This window comes from Erpetoichthys calabaricus, chromosome 3, assembly GCF_900747795.2.
Source record: "Erpetoichthys calabaricus chromosome 3, fErpCal1.3, whole genome shotgun sequence".
Lineage (NCBI taxonomy): Eukaryota > Metazoa > Chordata > Cladistia > Polypteriformes > Polypteridae > Erpetoichthys > Erpetoichthys calabaricus.
In genome coordinates, this window is record NC_041396.2 from 74,565,612 (window position 1) to 74,581,105 (window position 15,494).

The 15,494-nt window shown below is 39.5% G+C and overlaps 1 protein-coding gene across 1 annotated transcript in view; it reads right to left on the minus strand.

Moving 5' to 3' along the window:
• sccpdha.1 (saccharopine dehydrogenase a, tandem duplicate 1) overlaps positions 1–12,806 on the minus strand; it is a 49,231-nt gene extending 36,425 nt beyond the window's left edge. Inside the window, exons 1-2 of the mRNA XM_028796928.2 lie at positions 12,457–12,806; positions 2,512–2,624 (exon numbers count right to left, since the gene is read on the minus strand). Of these exons, the coding sequence (XP_028652761.1) occupies positions 2,512–2,624; positions 12,457–12,640 (297 nt within the window). The 5' untranslated portion in view covers positions 12,641–12,806. The remainder of the gene's footprint in view (positions 1–2,511; positions 2,625–12,456) is intronic.
• Between the last annotated feature and the right edge of the window lie 2,688 nt (positions 12,807–15,494).

Here is a 15,494-nt window from a genome sequence, read left to right on the forward strand (position 1 = left end):
TAGTTGGCAGGCACCTTCAGGTGTTGGCTTTGACTGCTCAGTTGGCAGCACTACAGCTGACTGCAGTCAACTGGCATTTGAAGCCGATGGTGGGGATTGGCAGGCTGGCGGTGTGCTCAATGTCTGCCGTCGATGATCTGAACTTGCAGCTGGCTGTAGCTGGCTGGTGCCCAAGCCATTGGTGAGGAGGAGCAGGCTGCAGGCGTTTCATCTGAATGGTGGCTTTGAACAGTGCCAGGGGCAGTTGGCGGTGACTGGAAAGTTAAGAGGGTTTTGTCAACTTGATGTCATCCACACCACAGCTGGGTAGAATGCCCTTTTACAATCAACTCTCCTTCACAGACATTTAAGCAGGCTTCTATTGCAATAAGGAAGTCTAATCCTAGTATGCATTCGTCTTGAATGTCCACCAGCCAAAACTCATGCTCTACTCTATTCCCCAGCCACCATAAAGTCAGAACTCGCTTCCCTCTCATTTCTGTCAGTGCTCAAGCTGACATTCATTGGCCTCCACCCACCAGGCTGACAGCATTCTGTGTGAGGCAGTACACCTGGGCACACAAGAGAAATGGTCGAGCCCATGTCCACAAGTCTACAGCATTTTTTACCTTCCAGGTAACATGGAAGATGGAGTCCTAGTGCGTCTCCGAGACACCCCACTTGCTGTATAGTGAGGGGACTGATGGAGATGTTGTTCTCCTCATTACACCATCTGTTGGAAGTTTCCCGACATTACAGTGCTTGTTTCTGTGCTATTCCCACAGTCACAGGGCTTACCGCATCTTCTCACGCAGCAAAGGCATCTAGTAGCCTTTCCCCATTGCGTGCTGCCATTCGAACACAGGCTTCTGATGTGTACAGCTCTTCCTTGATTGCACACTCCTCGCACTGTATTGTAACATTAACTTTACGGCTGCAGGGTGGCTTTCTGGCACTTGCTCTTAGAATGTCCTCCACACACTCAGCTTCAGAGACAGCCTGAGAGAGTGAGTAAGGAGCAAAGAGACACACTTGAAGGCGGAGACTCTCAGGAGCTAAGGCGCGTAGGAAAGCATGTAGCGCTAATTCTTCTTGAGCTGTGGCGGAAAAAGACTAGGATCATAAGCGGGCATAATGCCGAATATCCGCTGCAAATGCCCCAATGGTCTCCCCGTCCTTGCGTTGACAAGTCGCTAGTCTGTCTTGCATATCTTCAATGGAGATATGAAGGCCAAAATGCTGCTGTAGGGCAGTGGTGAGGTAGTTGAGGTTTCCACATTCAGAAGGTGATTGGTGCTGGGGGCACTGTGTGCTGTGTGGGACTTTTGTATTTAATAAACGTGTGTGGCATTCGACATTGGGTGTTTACCTTTGTAATATACAGCCCGACCACAGACACTGTATAAGGTATATACATACAATGGTGTACAAACCCAGAATGTTGGGCTAATCTCTGCCAAGGTCAGCACACCTCCCTCATTTGTACGCAACAAACTCAAAATTTGGACCCTAAGGGCACCTTTGTTTTTGTTTTTTTTTTTTTCCCCCTATATTTTACTAACGTTTGAACGACAGTGCCACCTGGTGGCTCAGAGCAGGTGAAACAATAGACCAGAGAAGCAAAACTAGTAGCCAAATGGACCAGAGCTTAAAAATGACTTATCCGTGCAACACCAGGTGCGGCTTCTCAAAATACACTGCATCTCATAGTTTAGATTAAATAAAATTAAAACTTTTTCAATACAATTCAGTATTATTCAGGAGTAAAAAGGTACAATAATTATTCCTTTATACTTCAGACTATAATTGTGGATCCCACTGATTAAAAGGTAAAATTAAATTTTACCATGAGACTGCTGCTAATCTAAATGTTTCACTCAGTGTCTGCTCCACAGCCATCACTGGAAAAATAGAACTGGAAAATGCACATTTTCAATAATGTCAGAGTTCAGACTGCTTTGTAATTTCATCACAAAACAATGTTTTTTGGTTTTTGTTGCTTTATGTAAACTCAAGCTAATAAAATCAAAGCAAAACATGGTTACCATAGGGAAGAACTAGACAATTCTTCCAATATGAATTAATTATTAAAGGAAAAACAAGTCTAGTCAGAACATTAAGCATAATGCAGGACCATCAGCACTCCCACCACCAAATCCAGCTTTTACCCTCAAGTCATATGGCTATTTGGTAACTGCTAATTCTGAGAACTCAGAGTGTACAGGATGTGCTTTTCTTATACTGATCTATCATTTGATGTTAGTTTTAATGTATTGTGTTGTTAAAACTGTCCATGGTATCTTTTACTGTCACCAGTATTATGCTTACATTGAACTTCTCAAAAAGTCATCACAATGACAACTATGGGAAAAAAATAACATTTCTTTAGTGCAAAAGAATTTTTTTTTTTTAATTCCACATATTCCTCAGATCACACTCTCAGAGTAATTAACATTTCTGTGTACTTACATAACCAAAATGCTTGCTTATATACATTGTTCTAAACAAAGATAAAATTACTGTAATACTTACTGGTCCTACACATGTGAGAACAATGGCTGTCTGCCTGCTCATGGAAGCAAGGGACTCTGCATCACTGATATCAGCAATCAAAATATCCACCTCAGTCTTTAACTCTGGTTTACCTAGGAATGTAGAAGCAATTTAGACCATTTAAACACTATGACCATTTCACACCACTGTATTTTAGTGTAATGTTTGTCAGAAATATACAGTTTCCCCATTCAGAAGATTTTTTACATGGACTTCCATGGTTTGCACCTGAAAATAATAATAGAGTTAGCAGGACAGTTGGGACAAAATGGCCATTAATTGCAAGGTTTCCCCAAGTCGTTCAAAAAAAAAAAAAAAAAAAAATTCCAGTTCAAAATTTGCCAATAAATTAATTTCACCCAAATGTGCATAAAGGAGTAACAGAGTAATACAATTCCTTACATGAACTCAAGGAGAATGCAAGTGATTCAACAAGTCTCTATAGATTTTTGATGAAGCCAATAGTAAAGAATGCATTTATGTACTTTACTGCCACAGAGCACATACTGTAGCAACAAATGGATTTTCAAAAAAATGTGAGACAGCTGCAATTACCATGGTCTCCGTCTCTAATCCCACTCCCCTTTCTCTCTCTCTCTCTCTCTCTCTCTCTCTTCCATAACCCAAACTAAAGCTAGTTAATTTGGCAGGGAAACATGAACATTCACCAATGCATTGTGTGCGGCCTCTCATTACATAGAGTAACTATAAAATAGTGGCTGTACAGTATATAAAGAATAATTCCAAAAATGTTTAAGTGTGTGCCTTCAGTATAAATACATTTTACTCCAAAGACAAATTCTACACTTGTTTATTCATTTCTGCACCTACCTATTCCAATATACAGTCTTAGGGTTGAGCTGTATCAGCCACCAGGTGGGCAACATACTCAGTTTGAAAGTCAACCTATCTAAAGGCACATTCACTGACACTTGTCCAAATCTGCCTTGCCAATCAACCAAACTTTGCTATCTTTTGATTACTGGAGGAAAAAGTAGCATCAAAAGAATGTGCAGAAACCCAAAACAGACAACACCCAAATGTAGATTTAACAACTGCAATCAGGAGCTGTGAGGCAACAATCTTGTACGTTGTTGTACGGTATTGAACTGTTTATTAAGATATTCCATGTATAAAGATATTATACAGTACAGGAGGGCGAGGAGCATTATCTTTCATTCCTGAATGGTTGCAATTGGATACAAACTTAACTGTGCCTTTAGTTCCATATGTGATAAACTGCCATCTGCCAAATGGATGGCTGTACACATCAAACCTCCACTACAAACACACAAGCACAGGCACTTGCAAAAGAACACATACAATAGCAAAATTTCTGTTATTGTTCTTAACTGAAATTAGCATCCTGTCCTGGTCACGTGCGGAGCCTGAATTCATTTTCGAGTTGGTGGTGTTCTGCATTGCCAGTCTCCTGAAAGGGTCAAGTATTCCAGTATTAAAATGGAGTTTTCTAGACTAGATATCATTAACTTTTAAAATAAACTTTTGTTTCACCAGTATTTACTGCAATTTAACGTAATCCTGATCCTGCTCAGTGTAAATCTGTCCAATATATATGTATAAAGAAATTTTATAATAGCACAAGAGCTAATACTCTAGGCACCAGAGATCAGTTCTCCACAATGGTCTGTGTCAGGTTTAAATTGTTTCATAATAACCACACATGAACAGCAGCCAACAAACTAATGTTGATCAGTTCTTCCATGTGAAATGACCTACTGCTTTAAGAACAATAAGCTGACTCAAACCCACACAGGTCTATTATTAACCACCATGATGGTAATCCCATGTGTAGCTTGGGCTTGGAATTTTATATAATTATGGTTAAGCCCAAGTCAGACTCAGAGTGTCATGTAAATGATTCGCTTTACAGTATCAGTTAAAAATTTCTGCTGCCATCTAATGGATAAAATAACATTCTGCGAAAAATCATGGCTATTTCTATGTGTTTTGCCATTCTGAGGTAAATCAACAACACTTATGAGAGGGCCAGAGCCTTCCACCAAAACACAACAGCATGTAAACAAGAAGCTGCAAAGCCAGTTTCAGAATTAAAATTAAAAAGAATTAAAAAAAAAAAAAAAAAAAAAAAGCACTGAATAATTAGTTGAATCAAGCAACAGTGATGATGATGTGAGCTGGACATCAGACGCTGACGTAGATAGTGAAACTGATTCATACGGCACATAGCCAAACCGCAGTGATATTACTGGTCAATCTGGTCGCCTTAAAGTTCTCTGTGGTGCAAGTAGGTACATAGCAAAAAGGAAAAATGAATGATCGAGTGTTAGGACAAGAAAGACGTTAGCCCCCTAAGCACTACTCACAATTCACTGACTTACAATGTTCATGTCAGGGGAAATATGTAAATCACTACGCTTTGCACAGTGACAGCCAACATGTACCTCTTATGCACAAGCAACAGAAAAAATATATATAAAGAGTGCAAAGAAACAATCTTCTCCCATTCCAGTTGCAACATCAGGCTTTGCAATGGTGACTATTTCAAATCATATCACACGAAGGACATATACTAAATCTGCATCAGAACAGCAATGGATGCTAGACAGATCTGTCCTACTGTAAAAATGTTGATACTGTGATATTTTCATGTTTCTGTTACATGTAAGAAGAGGTTTTCTTGTTGAAAAAAATTAGATATTTTTGACTCATTTTTCTGGGTCTTAACATATCACTAAGGAGGTAACAAAGGAGCACAAGTGACTAAGGATAAGAACATCCATTTTTAAATTTGTACTAATTTAAAATAGAATTTACCATAAGAAAGATATTTTAAAAAGTGTACAGTGTACAATCACTCCACATTAGCCTCCAGATAGTAGGATAAAAATTATGACAATGAGGTCAACCTCTGTGCATCTTTATTACTATGGAAACAGAGGTGGATTACCACAGTCCATGACTCTTATATACTTAAAATGTATACATTGGTATTATGACTATTTTTAGTCTATGCGAGGCAAGCAAATAGAAATTTATTTTACAATGTATACAACAATAAACCTTGCCGAAAACACACCTTAGAAATTTTACAAGAAGCATTCACAAATGCATATACACAACAATATACACTTTGAAATTGAAAGATAGACAGACAGACAGATAGACAAACAGACACACACACACACACACACTGTATATATCATAACACCAATTCATTCATCTATTTCCTTAACCCACTTATCCAGGGAGAGGACACCAGTTCAATGTGGGGTGAACACACATACCCACGACACAAATGAACATCCAAACATGCTCAGTTGGTAGTGCTAAATTGGCACAAGAGTATCTTTGGACTGTAGACACAGTAAGGACATGCACCCAGGATGTGAACCCTAGTCTCATTGTTGTGAGGCAGTAGCTCTATCATTGTGGATCCTTATAAATAACCTTATCTCTCTCTATTATAAAATAAAATCTTGGGAGGGAGACAAGACGTGATCTTCTCGGAAGACAATTTGACGTCCCTTGAGACAAGGCAGTGAGACAACATTTAAAACAAATTCATGGACATCTAACCTATCAGTTGTTGGAATGCTTTTGGCAGACACACTTCATGTGCTCCCAGCTCTTAAAACTACGACAAGCAACAAGCAAAAAACGTGGCTCGCCAGCACATGATCCGGCCGCTTCTCCTTAGCATGCGTTCAGCCCCCCCCACTTCACAACGCGACCAGGGCTATACGTCCTGCGAGAAAGATGTAACCATGCATGGGGACGGAAATAAAGGACAAGTATTGTTTTTACAAACGTTTTAAAGTAAAAGTGAAAATAATGCATATGTAACAATTCCCATGAAAATAATCTCTTTAAAAATGGTATATCTGGTAAACCAAACCTGGGGGTGAGCAAGCAAAGCAGGCAGGCCCCCTAGTTTTCTTAACAGAAATGCTATTTTCAACTTCATACCCCCACAGAACCCCATTTTGTCAAAATAACTGATTTACTTTTCCTTACAACCTGCTGCTTCTTTGGTACTACTTTGAAATCTAACTCACTACCTGTCCTTTCTGCCTCAACTTCGACTTAATTGGCTTTTGCCTTCCTACACCACTTGAACTTGAGTTTTTCATTGTGTTGCATGCTTTCCCACCATTCACTTTCTCTGGAGAATTTCACACATTTTTAGAACCCTCAGTTCAAGTAAGGAGTTTGCTTAAAATGACCAACCTTAATTATTCCCCTATCCTTCTCTGTTCCTCCCTGCTTTGCTCCTCTTCGTGTTTGACATCTTAACTTTTCTCTCTTTTTCTCTGCACATTCCCACACTCTTCCATCATAATCTACCAAATTTATTTACAAATGATTACTTTTGTTCCTCTGTGTTAGTAATCACTTTGTGCTACATTTTTCAGGATGCAAAAACAAGATACTACTGAATGATGTTAGGTGTGAAATTTTGTATACGTCTGATGCAAGCCATGATTCTGGCTTTTCAATGATCATTAGAAATCCCATTTCAAAGAGATGTGCTGATGCTGGACAAGATGACACTGTAAATCCAATATTAAAACGTGAAACTACAATAATATCTATTATAAAAAAAAAAATCTTGGAAGGCTTGGAAAGAGATGATATGTGATTTTCTCATAGACACTTTAATGTCCCGCAAGACAAGGCAGTGAGACAAAAGGGCAGCTGCTGCACAGGCTTTTAAATGATCGACACGCAGCGCGACAAACAGAACACACAGCTCAGCAGCAGCAGCAAGCCAGCAGATGATCCAATCGCATCTCCTAAGCGTGTGTTCAGTCCCCTCCCGCCCCACCTACACAACGCGAGTGGCACAGCCCCCCCTAGTGTGTATTTTATATATATAATAAAAAAAATCCTGGGAGAGAAAGACTAGGGAGACGAGACCTGATCTTCACATGAAGATCAGGGAAGACACTTAAAAGACCCGCGAGACGAAAGAGACTGGCCACGGAGTGTCTTGTGGGGACCTTAAATATGAGACTTTGTGCCAAAAGATTGACCCAGGACCATCTTGCGGGGACGTAGAACATGAGATTCTTGCAAGACACGCCCTACTTACAACCAATATCAAACAAGACCACGGGCAGCAAAACACTCAGTCGTGTCAAGGCTTTGAGCACACACAGATCCAGGGCTCTCAGCGAATATAAAGTGTATAAGGACAATATGTTATAGATAAAATGTTGACGACTAAGCAAAGAAGAAAGAGCAGCGTGGAGAAAAGAGACTCAAAAGTGTTGGAGAGAAAAACAATGCAAAAAAGAAAAAGAATAATCTAGGTGCAAATTCAGAAAATAAGGAAAGTAATAATCAGCCCAGAACAAGTGGAATTGGGAAAAAAAAACACCTCCAATTGGGCTCAGAATTAAAAGAAAGAGTAAAAGACAAAGCAGAACTTCATAAAGATGTTCAAAAACATTGGCACTATACACATGCAGAGCAGGTTAGAGATTATGAAAGCAGTGGAATTCGAAAGGAAAAAAAAAAAAAAAAAAAAAAACAACGATGGCGCGATACACATGTGGAGAAAGTTAAAGAATATGAAAGTAGGAAAATTTGAAAGTATTGTAGCATCCCAGGCAGGTTGAAGCCTTTTTTTTTTTTTTTGAGTGACTGTTAGGTTCGATTGAGGGAGGGTGGTATGGAAGACTGACAGCGGGGTATTGATTGATGCGAGGGGGGGGGACGGGAGGAGGGGTTGGAGAGGGTGCTAGAAGGTTGTGTTTGGGGTTACAAAGTCGGCAATCTTTTTCTTGTTTGTTCAAGTAAAACTTTTGTGAGACACTACTACGTCTGTATGGTTTTTTTTTTTTGGTTTTTTTTACTTCTTCTCTTTTTGAGCCGGACGCGCAGGTCGCTAAAGTATCAAAAAAAAGATAGTAAAGATTGCATTAGCACAAAAAAAGGAAATTATTAGTCGAAAAAAGGGACAATAATCATCACGGACCAGGTGTAATTGAAAACATAGCCGGACAAAGCGAGCTCAGAAATAGAAGACAGAGAGTAGAACAAAGTAAAACGTCATAAAGAGGTTAAAAAACAAGTGGGCCAAACACATGCGGAGCAGGCTAGAGATAATGAAAACAGTGGAATTCAAAAGACTAAAAAAAAAAAACGTAGGCCCGAAAGACATGCAGGGCAAGATACAGAATATGAAAGCAGAAAAAAAAGACAGTGTCAAAACAAAGAAAGTAAACATCGCATTAGCGCAAACAAAGAGAAATTATTACTCAGAGAAATAACGAAAAGGCGAATAGAGATCGAATATATGGACATAGGTGATATGTCTGAAGTATGTAAATATTGTAAGGCTTTGAAGTTTAAGTCAGAGAAGTCCAAAAACAGGGTTAACCTCACCTGCATTTATTGGTTACTTTGCAAAAAGAATTATTAACTGCAGATGATGTAGATCGTTTTGTCTGTGCTAAAATTCCAAACAGAGAAACCTATCCTGAATTATGGTACAAAGTCACTACACACATGTCTTACTGACCTCATTTAAAAGATTCAGCATGTTGGGACTCTAAAAATTCCAAATATTGTTTTTAAAGAAGTTCTGAAATAAAAGTGAAACTAATGAAATAGCAACAATTCAAAGAAGAAAAAAAATCTTAAAAACATCTGGAAAACCAAACATGGGGGTTGGCGAGCGAAGCCCCCCAATGTGTATGTATAATATTAAAAAAAAAAAAAAAAAAAAAAAAAGGAGACGAGACGTCATCTTCTCGGAAGACACTTAAAAGACCCACGAGATGAAAGAGATTGGCCACAGAGTGTCTCGCGGGAACCTTAAACTTGAGACTTGGTGCCAAGAGACTGCAATTTGACGTCCCGCGAGAGACACTAACGTCACACAAGACAAGGCAGTGAGACAACATTTAAAACAAGTTCACGGACATCTAACCAAGCAGTTGTTGGAATGATTTTGGTAGTCAGACATCATGTGCTCCCAGCTCTTAAAATAACGACAAGTGGAACACACAGCTTGCCGGCAGCAGCAGTTGGAAACCAGCAGATGATCCAACTGCAACTCCTTAGCGTGCGTTCAGCCCCCCTTCACAACGAGAGCAGCAGAGACACGAAGTGGCAAAAGGACAGCTGCTGTACAGGCTTTTAAATGAACGACGTGCAGCGCGACAAACATAACAGGCAGCTCGCCAACAGCAGCAGCAAGACAACATGATCCGACTGCATCTCCTTAGCATGTGTTCAGCCACCCCCCCCCCTTCACAACGCAAGCAGCGTTATATGTCCTGTGAGACAGATTTAACCATGCCCGAGGCTGGAAATAAAGGACAAGTATTGTTTTTACAAAAGTTTTAAAGTAAAAGTGAAAATAATGCATATGTAACAATTCCCATTGTATATCCAGTAAACCAAACCCAGTGGTGGACGAGCAAAGCGAGCAGGGGGCGGAGCCTCCTAGTATAAACAAATGTTTATGATGTTAAGCTATACTTTATTAACTATGTATCTATTTTGTGATTGTCTTAATTATTTTCTAGGAGATGTTGTATTTACAGTCAATAATGACACCAAAGTGTCCCAACACAACCAGCTTAACTTTGCATGAATCATAATTTACGTTTCCCAGTAGCCAATTTTACCTTCAGGACATCAAGTAGTAGTTTTCAGTGATGATGATGATGATATGAATTGTGTTTTGCCAAATATGTGAATGGCTTTATTATTGGAATAGTGTGGAGTGCATTTCTTTCTCTCTGTACCATAGGCACTTTGAAATGCTGCATATACCTTCCACCACTGCTTTAAACTTGGCTGCTGCAATGTCAGAGGAAAAAAAAAAAAAACAATACATTGTTATTGTTCTATTGTACTGTTATTGAGTGAAACTCACCACTCACTTTAAAAATCTTGAAATGCACCTTAAACCACAAAAAACAACAAGTAGTAAATTATATACTCAAGACTACCCTCCCTCTCCTATAAATCTGGCTGGATACGTTGGAGAGTGGGTGCAAGCATGAGTGTGCCCTGCATACAAACTGGCACACCTGCTTTGGATGGTTTGTGCCTTGTACATCTCTTTGCAGAGTGAAAGAAAAGACTCACTCCCCAGAACCTTGAAATGGAAGTTTCAATAAGTGAAAATATGGATATTAAAAAGAGCCAAGAAAACAAAATGACTTGCTGTCTGTTTCCATCACATGGTTCTTCTAGTCTGCCAACAACATTCTGTGTCAAGAATTTTCTTCCTTCTTGCATTCTCTACAGACTTTGACAAGGTGAAGCATTAATTCCATCGGACTGCACTGTCCTAGCATAACTCAACCATCATTAATACTTGCCTCTTTGTCACATCTTACCAGGCTCTTCAGGAAGGTATGATTTAAGTATTAAATGGCTGGAGTGACCTATGGCATGGTGCTCCACCTTCTCCTATTCTCCTTTTATACCAGTTAACTCAGCACCTTATTTCACTTTCCTACTGCTGTTATGTACATACTGAACATTTTCTCTTTTTCACTTCCTCAGATGTAAAGATCAGATTCTGGATGTCAGGCCCCAGCACATAATTTGCCATGAATGACTGCATAAAATCAATCCATGACTTAAACAGTCCATATCCCAGCCAAACAGGCTCTGAACTCAGACCTCTAATCACTATGTGAACAACTACATTATGATATTGTTTAGAATTTGTGTCGTTTTTGATGACAATCTCATTTTTTTTTTTTTTTTTTTAAGAGATGTAGCCTTCTCCTGCAACTTCTCTCTCTAGTGCACACACATACAGTATGACCATATAATCTCTCAATTAGACTACTTTAGTTCTTCCAAATGTCAATCTTTATCAATGCCTGATATTTCAACTAATACAAAATACAACAACTCGCTTGATTTTGCCTTCCATGACATTCTCAGAATAGACACCTCTTGATTTCAAGCTGCTGGCTGCTGGCTACACACATAAATGTCACTGAACCTCAAATATTTATTTATAGTGCTGTCAAGTGTTGTGCCTCTTGGATAAAGGTCTTTATAGTCAGCCTCTATAATGATGCAGTTGGTTAACAACATTTGTAGCTTGCAGTGTTTCAGCCTTTTCACTACAATGGTGACTGTGCCTCCCTGCCATAATCAGAAATGCCAAATCATTCTCCAGATTGGAAAATGCCCATACCCACTTTGTTGATAGATCATTTAACATTTACAGTTTAATAGCAAGTATATACTGTTGCGGTTATCAGTGACGCTGCCTTTATTATATTACAACACTTGTGATATAATTAGATTTACTTTTTTAAAATGTATGCCCTGGCGTTGCTTAAGGTCTTACTAGATAAACTGGGCCAGCTCGCGAAAACTGTGAAATTAAGATTGCTCAACTGTTTTTTCAAGGCAAATTCCACTTCTACAAAATGTATTGTAAATTAGATGACGATTACGATGGTGGGATCGGCCGAATGCGGTTGAGTGAATACGAATACTCGGCTGCAGACATAAAACAATGTGCTCCTTGTCACAGTAATACGGAAGTAAAACCGAAGACGTCAGTTCTTCACAGCAATTTGTTTCAGAACTCCTTTTACCATGCGATGTCAACTATCAGCCGTCCAAATGAGTCTCAAGTAAAAAAAAATAAATAATAATAATAAATTTTATTTGTATTGCACATTATATTTTAGCAATCTCAACGTGCTACAGAGTCAAAAATAAGAGTCCATAAAAATACTTTAACAAAAAGTCTTTCTAAAGAGATGAGTTTTTAGGTTTCGTTTAAAAACATCAGTCGACTGCGGGGCTCTCAGGTAATCTGACACTGACGCACCAATAACTACTTTAAGTTGCACGCCTTTTCCACGTCGAGCCTCAAAGCAAACAGAAGCAAAAGACACCTGGCACAGACAACAGCGCATCACAAACTCCGGGGCCTGCACTTACCCAGCGTCTCTGCCGCCTGCTCCAAAACTTTTTCCAGCTTCTCGCGACTTCGTCCAGCGATGGCCCATTTCAGATTCCCTTTCGGTCCTTCAGCTGTGCTCCGAGCCACCTCTTCCACTACAAATTCCCCGGTAAAGCCAGAAGCCCCGAAAATGACCAGGTCGTAAGTCCTACTTGTCGTCATGGTGACGGTCTCACTCAGTACTGCTTCCTCTCACAGAGACGAGTCGTATGAAATAAAGGGCAGTTGATGACGTAGCCGGTTCGGTCCAATGAGCGCGGGTCTGGCAAAGGAACTGCTTAAGCAAGCGAGATTGCAATTCCACTGTGTTAGAGAAGAAACCACTGTAGAGTCAGAGTGCGGGGAAGACATCTAGCGTCCGCTTGGAGAATAACACCGCAGAGCTGGGTTGCACCATCTGGCATGCGATAGGCTGAAGATAAACGTCGACGAAATGTTGGAAACGTGGAATATTTCGTGAAATGTGGGCATTTTTTTATTTAATATTACAAAAATCATATATTAGCAGTAGAATCGTACGTGACATAGATATTAGACGAGGCCTTATAAGTTACTGTATATAATAACGTATACAAAACGTGTTCCTGTTTTTATTTGACTGCTTTTAATACTTAATACACTTACTTTTAATACTTACTTTTAATACATAATACACTTCAGCAACTCTCATTCCTTTTTCATTTATATTCATTTTAAATTAGTTAATATGCTTTCCAAATTTTTATTCTTTTCACTAATGTATTCTTCCTGTTCATTAATTTCTGCTGTAGCTAAAGTAAATAATCGATTCCGGTATGCACACTAGCTTAGCTTACTTGTTTAAACTTGACGTTTTCTTTTTTATCAAATGTGCATTTTCTTTCATTCATTTTCATTTTTTGTATGGTGTTGACTTGCTTAGTCAAATAAACATCTTTAAATTACGTCTGACATAATTTATTCATGTATACAATATTGCTCTAAGATAAATTTAACATGAACATAGTCAATCTAATATCTTTAAACATACATGTAAAGAAAAGAATAATACATATTCACTTCTCAGTAACTTCTGTAGTTTTTTGTCACTTTATAGTGTTTTGCTTTTTTTTTGATATCCTGAGGGAATCTTTCACCCTGCTTTTCACCCACTGCTCCAAGAATTTTTTTTTGTTTGAATGATACCCAAGCTTCTTGTCCCAGGTCAATCATTACACAATCAAGTTCTGCATCAGAAATCAGCTTTCTAATAGCTGCTTCAAACAAAACCAGAAACGTTTTGCACAAATACATAAAATGGTCTCCATCTTTTGATAGGCTTTGACAGACTGCTTCATTAAACCACACTTAGTAAGAAGCTGTGGTATAGCAGCCTTTTATCTGGATTCGCCAAACTAGGTCTGATGATATTTTTGGAACCAAGTTGTAGCTTTTTTCTAGCTGACCATTCCTTCTAATCCCAATGTACATTCTTGGCTCTGCTGTCCCACTCTTAGAGAAAATCTAGGAATTTTATTATACCTTGAGAGCTGATTGCTCATCACTGTGTTCAATTTCAGCTATATTCTAGTCTTAATATCAAATATTACTTTACACATAGAGTTTAATATTACTGGGGGCCTGCACTACACACCAGCAACTTCGTGTCTCTGCTGCTTGCATATGTGAATTTCACTTTTACCAAACTACAAAACATTTAATTCTCATGGATAGGCCTCTTCATTGGGAAGAAACACTACTTTTCCCTGATGGCAACACAAATTAGACGATCTACAAGTGTCCGACTTTAAGTTGGAAGCCAAACAATATCTACATACTTCTGTCATATCACCCATGTCCATATATTCAATCTCTTTTCACTTTTACCTTTTTGTCAATATCACACTGAATTTTGATTCCGTGTTTGGAATTACATCGTGAGTGAATATCGTTTCTTTCTCTCTACACAAACTGTGTCTGACAATAGCATTCACACAAATGAGAGATGATTTAAGCCTTCGATGCCTTCTGTGATTGTGGGAAATGTGAACTCAATCTCAAATAAGATCGACGAACTGGCTGCGCTGGTGAAAAATGTCAGAACCTACAGAGAATGCACTTTGTTGTGCTTTTGTGAAACGTGGCTAACTACAACCATCCCAGATGCTAACGTGGAGCTACCCGGGTTTAGCACAGTTAGAGCGGACAGAGATGCAAGTACCTGCGGGAAGCACAAAGGAGGAGGACTCGCTCTCTATGTTAATACATGGTGGTGTAACTCTGGACATGTTAACGTCAAAGTCTCCACTTGCTGCAGGGACATCGAACTGTTGGCCGTAAGTTTGCGTTCCTATTACTTGCCCAGAGAGTTTGGACATGTCATTGTTGTTATTGTTTACATCCCTCCTCGGGCGGACGTGGAGACAGCGAGTGACATCATCCATTCTGCTGTTGCTAAGTTACAAACGCAGCACCCCGAGGCGCTTGTGCTAATCGCTGGAGATTTTAACCATGTGACGCTGGACAAAACATTACCTGCCTTCTCCCAGTATGTGGACTGTAACACCCAGGGAAATAAGACTATTGATTTACTGTATGCACACATTAAAGACGCATACAGCGCCACCCCGCTGCCTGCGCTTGGGAAAGCAGATCATAACCTGGTTCTGCTTCAGCCTCACTACAAACCAAGAGTGAGGGTCCTACCTACAACCACACGCTCATTCAGGAAGTGGACCCCGGAGGCAAAGAAGGCTCTGAGAGAATGCTTTGGAACTACAGACTGGGATATCCTGCAGGGATCACATAGTGAGAACATTGAGGAGGATGTTGACTGCACTACTGACTACATCAACTTCTGTATGGACATTGTAGTTCCAGTAAGAACTGTACACTGCTATTCTAACAACAAGCCATGGATTACAAGTGACATCAAGGGCCTATTGAACCAGAAGAAAAGGTCTTTTAAAGGCGGTGATCAGCATGAGCTCAAGCGCGTGCAGAAGGAACTCAGAGTCCAGCTCAGGGTGGCGAAGGAGCATAACAGCATGAAGGAAGT